At 41.5% G+C, this 12,797-nt stretch overlaps 1 protein-coding gene across 1 annotated transcript in view; it reads right to left on the bottom strand.

Annotated features, from left to right (window-relative positions):
• Positions 1-6,943: 6,943 nt before the first annotated feature.
• Positions 6,944-12,797, bottom strand: part of th (tyrosine hydroxylase) — a 38,967-nt gene continuing 33,113 nt past the window's right edge. The window contains 3 exon segments of the mRNA XM_052029134.1: positions 6,944-7,103; positions 11,243-11,376; positions 12,691-12,786. Of these exon segments, the coding sequence (XP_051885094.1) occupies positions 6,944-7,103; positions 11,243-11,376; positions 12,691-12,786 (390 nt within the window).

The raw sequence follows: 12,797 nt of genomic DNA, 5'->3' as shown, positions 1-12,797 counted from the left end.
GAAATAGAAAGGTAGGAGTAAGGTATAAGAGAGAAGGGGGTGAGTGGAGGTGGAGAGAGTTATGGGTTTGGTTCACCCCGGGCCTGACTTTCCTCTGTAGCCTTGCTCCCCCACCCTGCTGCCCACGGACATGTTGCTGGGCTCTGCCACATTCACCTACAGACTTGAGGCCACTGCCAACAATTCCCCTGCACACGAGCTGGCCCATTACAAAGGAAACACTGCTCAGTAACAGTGCATGAAAGGTCTTACCAGACTGGGACCAAGGGGCTGTTGGAAAGATTTTGGTGGAGGGTGGAGGAGGTGGAAGGAAAGAGGTGAGGTGGGAAAAGGGGAGAGAGATAGGCGAAAAGCTGGGGGGAGGGGAAGATGTGCATGGTGCAGTGGAAGAAGCAGGGGCACAAGAAGAAGGGTGCAAGGAAGAGCTTGAAGGTTTGGTTGGAAACCATCAGATGTCAGGGGAACGCTGAAGCGGAAGAGATTCAGGGACAGGGAGGAGAAGATGGGTGAAGTGACGAGGAGGTATGGCATCTGTGCCTGATCCCACCCATGGGTGTTTCTGAGATGTGGACTACCTACCACAAGCACCAGAGAGAAACCACCACGGCTGTCTCTGCAAAATCCTCCACTGGCAGGGTAAGTGAACAAATGGCAATATCCTTTATTGGGCCATTGTCCCCAGTATTGAGCCCCTTATTACATTCAGGCCACATCAGTCCCATGCCCAACACCAGATCCTGAAACAGACACTCTATTCAGAAACCAATGAAAACAATTCAAGGACCTTCTCAAAACCTCCTTGGAAAATTGTAACATCCCACTGACTGGTAGGAATTCCCAGCCTCTGAAGCAGGACCATTTGGGATGGCACTGAGAACTTCAACTCCATACATTGGGATCACATAGAATTCCAGTGTAAGCGATGGAAGGAACGCGCCATTTCACAAACTGCCATCCTCTCATGCACCTACTGCTCTATCTGTGGTAGAGTCTGCCCATGTTCTCCTTGGCCACATTAGTAACCTCAGAACCCTCAGAAATAGAGTGAAAGCTAATCATCCTCAACCCAGAGGGACTCCCTAGGTGTTATACCTTACGGGTCCCAGCAGTAGTGCACACTGCCAAATGGGATGCCAGTGGTGGTGTGTCATATGGTGTTCAGGCAGTGATGTACTCTGCCAGAGGTTGATGCCAATGGCCAATAGCGATCCAGTTGTGAAACACTATCTTGGATGCCAGCACTTATGACTTTTAAGGTGAGAGGGGAAAGATTTAAAAGAGACCTGAAGGGCAACTTTTCCATACAGAGTGTGTTGCGTGTATGGAATGAGCTGCCAGAGGAAGTAGTTCAGGCAGGTACAATAACAACATTTAAAAGACATTTAGACAGGTACATGGATAGGAAAGGTTTTGAGGGATATGGGCCAAACACAGGCAAGTGGGCCTACCTTAAATGGGCATCTTGGTTGGCATGGACAAGCTGGGATGAAGCGCCTGCTTCTGTACTGTATGACTTTGTGACTCTATGACTATGTCAGAATTGTGAAAGTGTTGTTCCATTAGATCATATGGTCACCTGACATAGCCTCCTACAGCACAATTTTTTTTTGACAATGAATTGTTGTACCAGCTAATGTTCTAGGTAATGTTGTAGTGGTGGTGTATGGTGCATTATGATGTTTGGCAAAGGGATACTCCACCAGACATAATTTGCCCAAGTATGAGGTTTTAATATCCCAAACAGTCCCCGTTCAATAACTAAAATGTTTGAAGCAATAGCTTTAACAAAATAGATAACTGCTAATAACCCTCAAGCCTTATACTGTCTGAAGTAATAATGACCTTGTTATTTTATATTGCAAAATTCACAGGCAATCATGTGACAGGTCATTGGTCTCTGACAACACCTGATATCTCAGCATTGACATTCCCTTTCACAAGCACTGTTCTCAGCATGCTCAAGGAACGGATTTAGGGAGGCAGCAATGAATAGAACTAACAGCTCTGGCTGGAGGTGTTCCTACAGGTTTCATTTTCTGATGTTGGATCACATGGAATTTGCTCTCAGCTTGTAAGTTTACTTGGATTTGTCATATAAAGGCTGGCTCCCTGCCATTAAGGATCCTTCCTCATGTTTAGTAGTATTATTTAAACAAGATTATTAAAAGATCATCATTTTGTATAAATGACATCTTTCTATTTCAACACCATCATTTTAATCTTGTTCTTTTGGCAAACTTCCATGTAATTTTCTTGATTTGAACGATTTATGTACTGGATTTTATAACTGGTTATTTGTAGTTTAGCTATATGTATAGATGTATCTCGCCAAGAAATTGGACTGATTTGTACACATTATTATGCACATAAAAATCACTTTGCATGTGTTTTAACTCAACTACATTCACTTGAAATCCTGCCTGTTGGGAAATTGGACCAGGCAGTTCCAGACTTGATTCACCCAGTACAGGGGCTACCTTTGCTGCATTATTCACACTCATGGTGATGTCATCAACATCCATGATGCCTATTCCTTCATTAACAAATGAAGTTAGTGCTAAGTGTGCAAACTATGACCTGCGTATTTCACTGAACATCAAAAAGTAACAAATCCCACAACAGGTTGCCAACAATACATAAATTAAAGAGTCCTCAGTGGAACGTGATGTTTTACTCATTCATTCTGCCAGTCGTACTGATCACTGATCTGCCTATGTGGCAGATCGGTTCTGTGTGTGCGTGAATGTGTGTGTTTATATGTGCGTGTGTCTGAAGCAGCTTTTCACAGCACAGATCACTGCTCTGATCTCTGCCTGTATTATCATCCCCTCTCCCAGGGGCTTGTGGCTACTTAGAGCACAGAAATGGATGTGTGGGTGCGACTGCAAGGCATGGCCAGACAAATGAAGACACATGTCCCCCCTTCACCACGCAATGTGTATTTTAAGGCTCTGACACACTTCTCACAATCCCCAATAATGCAGCAGCTGTGATCTCTGCTGGCAGCTGTTATTGGGAAGCATGCAAATCACACTTTAAGAGCCTAAATAGGGGATGGGAGTAGAATGCTCTATTTCACCAAGTCAGCAAATTTTTTGTCAGTCCCCCAACTGAGTTTTAGGGTTGAACCACTATTATGTTTAACTGACCGAAAGTGTGTGAAATCCAATTTCTAGTTTCCTCATCTGTAAATGTTGTGAACCTGTTGTACTGGAGATCACCTGGTGCACCTGCTTTGCAACTTCTATAACAGTGACACAAACTAGAATACAACAGTTGACAACAAGAGTTTGAAGACATTGTACAGGCCGTCTCCAGATTATGGACAGCCATACATATGAACAAGCTCCTATAATATTATTAGGTTCAAAAGTCCGATGTATATACATACATTCGTTCCTACAATCAACAAAACTAGTTTCCTCTCTCTCTCCACTTTTAGTGATGTTCTTTCCTATCAGTCTTATGTGCTTTTGATGCCATTCACTACAATACTGTGGAGGTGTGGTTACCATCTCAAGAGAATTTTGGACAAACTCGACTTGTGGATGGCAGTACAAACAGAATCTTGTTTGTTAGCCAGGGACGGCCTGTATGGGTTAAGTGTTATGTCTGGCAAAGGAACCACTACCTGAGAATGCTGCACCTTGATTCATTTCCTATGCATTTGGATTGATGTTTGTACATGGTTTCTATGAGGCAGTGCAGAATGCCTTGTATACACCAATTGCTAGCTAGGTGGACTGCAGAAACTTGTCACAAACCTCCTTGACAACATTTCTCGATCCTGTTGCTTCAACCACACAGGAGGATTTTGGGATGGTTATTGACACACTACAGTGCAGTGGCCCTTCAAGTTTATTTCTAATGAAGCGGATTCAGTACATACAAAGATCTGTTGCAGATTTGAAATACAGCAGAAAACACTGGAAGAACTTAGCAGGTCAGGCAGCATTTATGGAGAGAGAAAGGACATAAATATTTCAGGTCAATGACCTGTCATCAATTGGAGATTCCTAGTCTGATCAAACATGGGCTTAAATGGATATTAAATTGTCCAGTCCAATGGGTGCCTTTGCTTACTTTCTAATCTATTTCTGCAAAAGCTCTTCAGTAAATACAAGGGCTTTGTCCAAACTTGGCCCCACACTTGAGTCCCTGGTAATTGCATTTTGTGAGTTTGGGAGACAATGAAAGTTTGATGTCAGACCATAAAGCCAATGCTTGAAAAATGCATGAAAAGTCCTGTGCATGCAAAACCACATCTAATAGCATGAACAGGTTCTACACCCAAACTGTCTCCTAAGTTACTCACATCAATATACTGGAAATGCTTTCTTGTGTGCCTACTTCAACATACCCACAGAGGCAATACAGTATAAAATAACAGATTTGTTTTTTTCCAACCAAGACAGTGTTTATTACATTAACAGAGCAAAGACAACATTCCATTCCAATTGCTGATGATTTCTGGGTTAGACAAGGACTTTGACCATTGCCACATAATACATGGAAGAGAACAGCAAGAGTCAATTTGACAGGTGACTGCCTTGTTGGTGAGACTGCACAGTCCAAGGATGCTTGGCTGTGTGAGCAACTAACTGCTAGAGCAGAGGAAGGAGGTTTACTTCCCAATGATTTGCTGACATTCATTACGAAGAAAATTTAAAGCAGAAAGCTTTGTTTTAACCTACATAGAAACTAATGTCTTTTAAATGACAAAATTAACCATCACCTGGAAAAGCATTTGGTAATGAGGGACAGCTGGGTATGTTAGAGGAAAATCATGTTTGATTTCTTTGATGAGGTAATGGAGGATCAATGAAGGTAGTGCAAGCTTGTTCAGAGAATAGATGCATATGGTATTGAAGGGACACCAGTAAATTAGGTATATAAATGGCCCAGGGATGGGAAGCAGAGGGTAGTGGTGAGTAAACATTTCTCTGACTGGGGAAAAGTATGAAATGGGGTTCCCCAAGGATTGTTTTCAGACACAGACTAGTATTAAGCCTCTTGCATTTCTTGTTATGAATAAACAACCTGGACTCGGGTTTAGAGGGTACAGTTTGAAGTTTACACTTGATACTGAACTTGGTGACAAAGACAATTGTAAGCAGGATAGAAGGAGAGTTCAGGTAGCCATAGCCAGATTGGGTGAATGATGCAGCCATATGACAAAGACAACTTAATGCGGATACATCAGACGTGCACTTTTGGAGAAACAGAATGGAGAGGTGGTATAATCTAAATGATGCTTCATTAAGGAGGTGCAAGTGCAGGGGAAGGTTGGGGTACATGTTATAAATATCTGTATGCTGGAGCATAAGTTGATAAGGCGATTAAGAAAATGTTTGAATATTTGGCTTTGTAAATAATGGAACTGAATACAAAAACAGAGATGTTATGTTAAAGTGGAGCACAAACATTAGCTTGGACTGCCTGGGTGGTCTATGCTTCCTGAACCTTCACAAACCATTGGTTAGCCTTCTGCTGAAGTAATGTGTGTAAATCCCGATGCTGCACTTCAGGAGGAATGATACCAGGCTGAAGGGATTTGCTTGCAAAGAGATTGGAGAAACAGGAATTATTTTCCTAAGTGTCAAGAAGACGAAGGGGAGGACGAATCAAGGTATTCAAAATGATGAGTGATTTATTAGGTCATAATGGAAAGAAACTCTTTCTTCAAACAGTGGATGAGGTTTAAAATAATTGTCACCAGAGGCAAAAAGAGAAGTTTTCCACATGGAGCATTGTTGAGGTCTGGAGTAGACTAACAGGGATGCAAATAGATTCGATAAGAGAGAGTTCAAAAGTTAAATTATGTATTATTTGAAGATGACTAATTTACAGGGTTAGGGCAAGTGACTGGAGTGTGGGATTAATTGAAATGCTTTCTCAAAGATTCATCATAAGATCAACAGGCTGTATGGCCTCTGCTAAGCTGTAAGATTCCCTGACTCACACAAGATTTCAAACCTTTATGTTCCACTGAAGGAAAATGTGTGTGATATTTTCTACATTATGGCATTGTCCCTATTCCCAATGTCTAATGTTTATGCTTGGGAGTATTTTCAGCTCCAGGTTCCTTCTCTCTTCACCCCACCCCACGTCCCAACAATACACAAACTGGTATCACAAGTTCCCCATGTAGAAGAAAAGTTTCCAACTTGCTCTGGTGCCTACATTGGAGCAGTTAGAAGAAGCATGTGGATCTTGATTGACAAATTGTTTGAGCATCAGTAAATATGACCATGTAATAAGACATTCAACTATATCTCTGTGCAGCTGAACACCTTGACTATGAAGTGTTCCACATCCAATAATTATATCAATATCTACTATCTTCAAGAGTGGTGGTTTCCATCAATGACCATTAAAGGAAAGGAGATACAGCACAAACAAAAGTAGAACCTTTTTCATTCAAGCAGAGCCCCTACATGAGTTGAAACCAGGCTGGGGGTGAAATCAGTCTTGTTCATTATTGCAAAACAGGCCAAAAGAGAATCTGTCACCTGCTTTACTATGTGCACATGTTAAATAGATTTCTGACTTGCTCTAAGTCCAATTTGCAATATCTCAAAGACCAAGTTCACACTGCTACAGGCCATTAACCCCCAATCCCCACTCCCCAAATCTATTCCAGCATTCAACTATGAAGACCAAACATCACTCCCATCCCCAACTACCCATCCACCAAACACACACACCTTCACTCACACAACTTTTCTAGTATTGCACTGCTGAAGATCCAAAAGAAAATAAATCCACCCAGCAGTGGCAGTGAAGCAAACCCTCCATTTGCTTTATCTATATATCAGTACAACAACATACAATGTCACACCAAAATGAAAGCTAAAAATCCTGACTCACAGATGAAGCTTACAATGCAACAGTAGTATAGAAAGAGCATAGGTGCATTCTATGATGGGTGTAGAGCTGAAGGTTAGGATAATATCTCTAATGCATCAGCCAGCATCTTCAGTTCATCCTTCAGACTGTCCAACGACTTCCTGATTTTCTGAGGATTGTCCAATACTTCTATGGTCTTGGTAAATGGGTCATATTTCACTGAAAATGGCCGCTTAATACTTGCAGCATACTTTCTATAAACACAAAAGCCACAATTCCATCAGAGATAACAATCAGCACAACTGTTTTGATTCAGCATATTAACTACCAGGTGCATTGTATCAATAACACAAAATCCCATAATCTTTTAAGAATAGTCCACAGTTGTGAGAAAAAAATGCAAAAAACTTGTACAATAAACTGAGGCTAAAATTGGGGGGGAAAAATCGGTGTTTGAATAATTATATAGTTTATTGAGGGCATGATCAATTGTGTTTAAAAGTAAGTGTTGTTCTATTGGGAATAGAAGGGAACTCTATTGAAAATGTTCAACACTTTCCAATTAAGCAATACGTATGTCTAAATCTTAGTTTATTTTTGGTTAACTTACTGTCAATGATGCTACATTTCCTCTAATACCATCCATATGAATTTTTGTTACAAGTTTTTGATAAAATGACATATTGAATATATTCTGAAACACATGCATAATTTGTTCAAAATAAGCAATACATTTTTCAAACATGAATTGACATTAATGATCTGTGAAGAAATCCTTGACTATGCCAATGAGATCAATCTCCATCATGTTGTATGGCGTGACCCACCATGCTAATTAGCACAGATTAAGGACAAATCACCTAAGATATATTGTGTGCCATTAACAGTGGAATTACATTCCACCACAGCATATCTTTTATTTTATTAATACCATGAAGACAGGGCATGAACCCAGACTCAGCAAGGAATGTAAAAGGTCCCGTAGAAGCAGCATCAGGTGTACTTAAAGGTGACGTATCATCTAAATTAGAACACTGGACTATGTAGTGAGCTGAATTCATTAGATTAAAGATTCACAGTTCTGCCATATCTGCTGGTAGAGAATTGTACGACTCATGAAAAGAGGTAGCATCATGAACTTGCCCTAATTAGTGGCATGGCCAGTATATGACTGCTAAAATCAAGTGCATGTGAAGGCATAGGGGTTAGGTTACTGGGCTAGCAGCCAGCCGTCTGAACCATTGATCTGAAGGCATGAGTTTGAATCCAACCGTGGTAGCAGGGGAATGAAAATCAAAAATACTGCAGATGCTGGAAACCTCAAATAAAAACAGAAAATGCTGGAACCACTCAGCAGGTCAGGCAGCACCTGTGGAAAGAGAAGCAGTTAATATTTCAGGTCCTGGACTCTTTATTAGAACAGGGAAAGAGAGAGAATGTTAGTTTTCAATAGCAGAGAAGGTGAGGAAGGGATGGGTAGAACAAAGGGAATATCTGAGAGGCTGAGACCTAATGACTTAATGTAACAGTTAAGTGGCAGTTAAAATCAGATTATGTTTCTTTGCCTGAGACAGCTACTTAACTGCCACATTAAGTCACTTGGTATTGGTATTGGTTTATTATTGTCACTTGTACTGAGGTACAGTGAAAAACTTGTCTTGCATACTGATCATACAGGTCAATTCATTACACAGTGCAGTTACATCGAGTTAGTACAGAGTGCATTGAGGTAGTACAGGTAAAAACAATAACAGTACAGAGTAAAGTGTCACAGCTACAGGGAAGTGCAGTGCAGGTAGACAATAAGGTGCAAGGTCACAACAAGATAGATCATGAGGTCAGAGTCCATCTCATTGTATAAGGGAACCTTTCAATAGTGTTATCACAGTGGGACAGTGGCCTCCCACTACAGAGATATTCCTTTTGTTCAACCCACCCTTCCCCACCTTCTCTGCTACTGAAAACTAACTTGTTTTCTCTCTTTCCCAGTTCAATGAAGGGTCCTGGATCCGAAACATAAACTGGTTCTCTTTCCACAGATGCTGCCTGACTTGCTGAGTGTCCCAGCATTTTCTATTTTTATTATGGTAGCTAGGGAGTCTAACTTCAACCAAATAAATCTGAATGTAAAAAGATTTATCTTTAGTAACAGTAAGTATACTGTAAAACTATTGGATTATCAAAAAAAAACATACAATACTTCAGGGAAAGAAATCGCCCATCCTTACCCAGTGGAGCTGAGATGTGACTGGACCTAAAAAAAACCTGGGTGACACTTAACTTTCTCCTCAGTTGAGGTCTAATTAGGGATGGACAATAAATATCTTTGAAGCTGAAAAAAAATGGATGACAACCTTTACCCAACAGCACAAAGTAGATGATTTACCTTGACCTCCTTCTGAAATCCTCACCACTAATAAAAGAAATCTTCAGCTACTCCATGTGACATTGCAAAACAGTGGCGAGTACTGAAAGGAAAAGGATTGTTGGCACCATCCTGGATTTAGCTTTGGAACTTGCTGTGCCAAGCTAATCCAGTACATTTTCCCTGACAATGTGGAAAACTGCCCAGCTATGTCCTGTCAACAAAAACTAGACAAATCCAATTATTACCCCATCATTGATTGAGGTTTCGAGTTGCATGGTTGAGTTCTGCTCAGGCCACTTGGATCCACATCTCACTACAACTTTGGTCCAAACTTGGAAAGAGATGAAGATAACAAATGAGGTGACAATTACAGCTTGTGACATAAAGGCAGCCTTTGACTGACAAGCAGCCCTAGGGGCTGGGTAGTAAAGCAATCGATATTAGGGATAAATTCTCCACAGCAGATCAAACTTAGCAGTAGGATAATGGTTGTGTTAGTTAGAGGACAAGAAAGTTCAGTATGGTGACAATCTCAAGCAGGAGATAATCTATGCATCATGTCAATGAATGGCCTTCCCAGCCCTGAATTTCCCACCATCGACACGCTTAGGATTACCATTGTCCAGAAACTAAACTGGTCCAAACACATTAATACTGTGTCTACAAGAGCAGTAAGAGGCTGGGTGTTCTTCAGTGACCCAGTAATACCCTGCCTCTCCATAACTTTTCTACTACCTTCAAGGTACAAGTTAGGACTATGTTAGAATACTCTCCACTTTCCTGGATGTTTGGCTCCACAGTCACACTCAAATGGCTCAATATCACCTGGGATGAAGCAGTCTGCTCAACTGGTACCCTATCCATTAGCTCAAACATTCAATCCCTCCACCACAGGTGCACAGCGGTCCTTGTATTTATCAACTATGAGGTAGACTGCAGAAATTTATCTTGAATTCTTAGGTAGCGTTTCCCAATCCTCTCAATTGTACAATGTGGGAGGAGGAAAAGAGAGGTATGGAAATATCACCATCTGCTAATTCCACTCCAGCTTGGCACACATCAGCTCGACATGGAAATATGGCACTGTTCCTTCCTTCATTGTCACTAGATGTAAGCTCCCTACTGATGTCAGTGTCAGCAGGACTGAAGCTGTTCGAGAAGGTGGCTTACCACTACCGCAGTTGTGGATGGGAAGTTAACGCTGACCTTGCCAATGAAGTTACATTTTATAAAAGAATAAAAAGGATTACCATTCAGTCAAGATCCATCCTAACCCATTATCTCCATACATTCATTTTTCATTTGACAACAATGAGGAACAGAAATATGGGCCTTGTTCTCTCATCCAGGAATGTTGAGACTAATTAACCCCTTAATGCTTCTTGCACCTAAATCCCAAGAGGGAAAAAAAATAGGCCAACAAATCTCCAATGTGAAAAATACCATCTCTCATCATTGGGTTGTGAATGATGGCACCAGAGTGCCAGAGAAATTCACCACAGGATGATAATGCAATACTACATAAATAATGAAATAATATATCTTATCTTATGAGGTCTGGGCTTGAAAGGCAAGTTCTGGTGCCCTGGCAAGGTGGTGATGGGAGCTGTCTAAATCATTGAGAGATTACCATGGCAACTGAATAGCTTCTGAGTCAATGCAGAGAAATACAGAGTTAGCCATTCTTACTGAGGACCACCAGGTGAGGCAGATTTCCCTCCTCACTGGTGAACCAGTTGGATTTTTAAGTTTTTGAAGTTTCCTTGGCATGCCAATGTATTCTGAAGTTTCATAACAACCTTCATTTACCAACAACAGCTGTTTGTTTCCAGGTATTTTTAAATAGCATGGTAACCTATGAATTTTCATGTTCTCTGGATTCGCTCCTGCTTCTGAATTGCTGCTTATCCTGCCCAGCAAACAGGGGGATGGTGACGTGAGCAGGGAGACAGGTTTGTGAGTCATTGAGACAGCAGTGCATGTGCTTTGGCTGTAACGCTGTTGCACTTGACAGTAGTTTCTTACCTCAGTTTGTCTTTAGCATCACTGAAACTTTCAGATACAAAATACACCGGCTGGTATGTCTGATCCTGATAGGGCTGGATTGAAGCTCCTACGGGGTCGAACTCCCTCAACTCAGGCTCACCAGACAGGGCATGCTGTGTGCAAATCGTTCAGTGTCAGTGTTCAGCAAAAATCTGTCAATCCACAATTCAATGTCAGCTTTAATTTTTGCTTTCATCCATTGAGGAACAGAAAGGCTTATTTTTATTTTCCAACAATTTCAAGGAATTATGTCCATTATATTTTTAAAAAGCAATGGTTTCTCCCTCCTCACCAGCTTCCTCAAAACTGGCAAACTTTAAAAAAACATTTTTGCCAGGTGCCAACTTGTTAGGAGCTATATTGGAAAGCTCCTGAAGCGGGAATGGGGATCATGATGCACAATTAATCTGTGCCTGTATGATCTGATGTAGGAAGTGCACCAAATTTGTGTTGACTGCTCACTCATAACTTCAGCTTGCATCAAGTACTAACCGTAGGGTGGCTCTGACCTCAGCAGGAGCCAACTTCTTGAACAGCTGGCTTGTCCTGCTTAAAGCCCAACTACCCCTCTTAAGTGGTCTATGACTTCTGGATGTAGTACTGGAGGCATTTGTGCAAGAGATGCAGAGAAGGAGGTACGTGTTCTTTCCACTGGCAGCCAATTGTACACTGAGACAGCATTGATAGGAGATCAATGCCAGGTATCAAACTCTGAGGACCTAGCTTCAATGCAGTAGGAAGTTCACATGTGTGGCCACATCTCTTCAATTGCACCGATATCTTCACACACTACTCAATAACCCATTCCCCATCTCCCAACCCTCTTTCATTACTGACCTACCAGGGATCCCTATCAATCAGTACTCCAACCAAATAATTCTGCACTGCATCGCACTCTGACCCACTTAGAACTGCTGCAAACATTACAGTTTGAACGCATTGGCAGATATTCAACCATGATAGGCTGTAGCCTTAACCAACTGTACACTCAATTCAGGAGAAGCCTGGGGCACAACCACATAGCATGAGAAATAAATTCCTACATGTCCTTATGTCCAAGGAGATGATGAAGGAACCTGGAACAGCTAGTACAGGCTCTGCGCCGAGTGATAGGGCTAAAGACAAAGAAGTGAACACACTAATCCTCCCTCTCTCATATCCTTCCCTTCATCCACAGTCTCTTCCAAGGTGAATTTATCATGATGAGAAACAGCACCTTCCAGGCTGGCAGATGTGATACCGACTGAGACAAGGTACCAGACTGCCGGACTGTCACTAAAAATCACATTATTCTCTAGTGCAAGATGGGCAGACAAAAGCAGGAGGGAGCCAGAACCTGAAAATCTACTTTGAATAAAAAAATTTCTTTGTAACTTGAAGCGTTAAATAAAGATATGTTTATACCACCTTTTTCTGATTTCACTTACAATTAGTTCGCCATAGGATGAGAGCAGGCCAGCTCCATAAGCTCGAACTTCTCCATTTTGCTTGCACAGTCCAAACTCCACAGTAAACCAGTACAGCTGCAAGAGGC

This window comes from Pristis pectinata, chromosome 14, assembly GCF_009764475.1.
Source record: "Pristis pectinata isolate sPriPec2 chromosome 14, sPriPec2.1.pri, whole genome shotgun sequence".
Taxonomy (NCBI): Eukaryota; Metazoa; Chordata; class Chondrichthyes; order Rhinopristiformes; family Pristidae; genus Pristis; species Pristis pectinata.
Note: the sequence above shows the minus strand (reverse complement) of the source record. Positions and strands in the feature narration are given on the sequence as shown.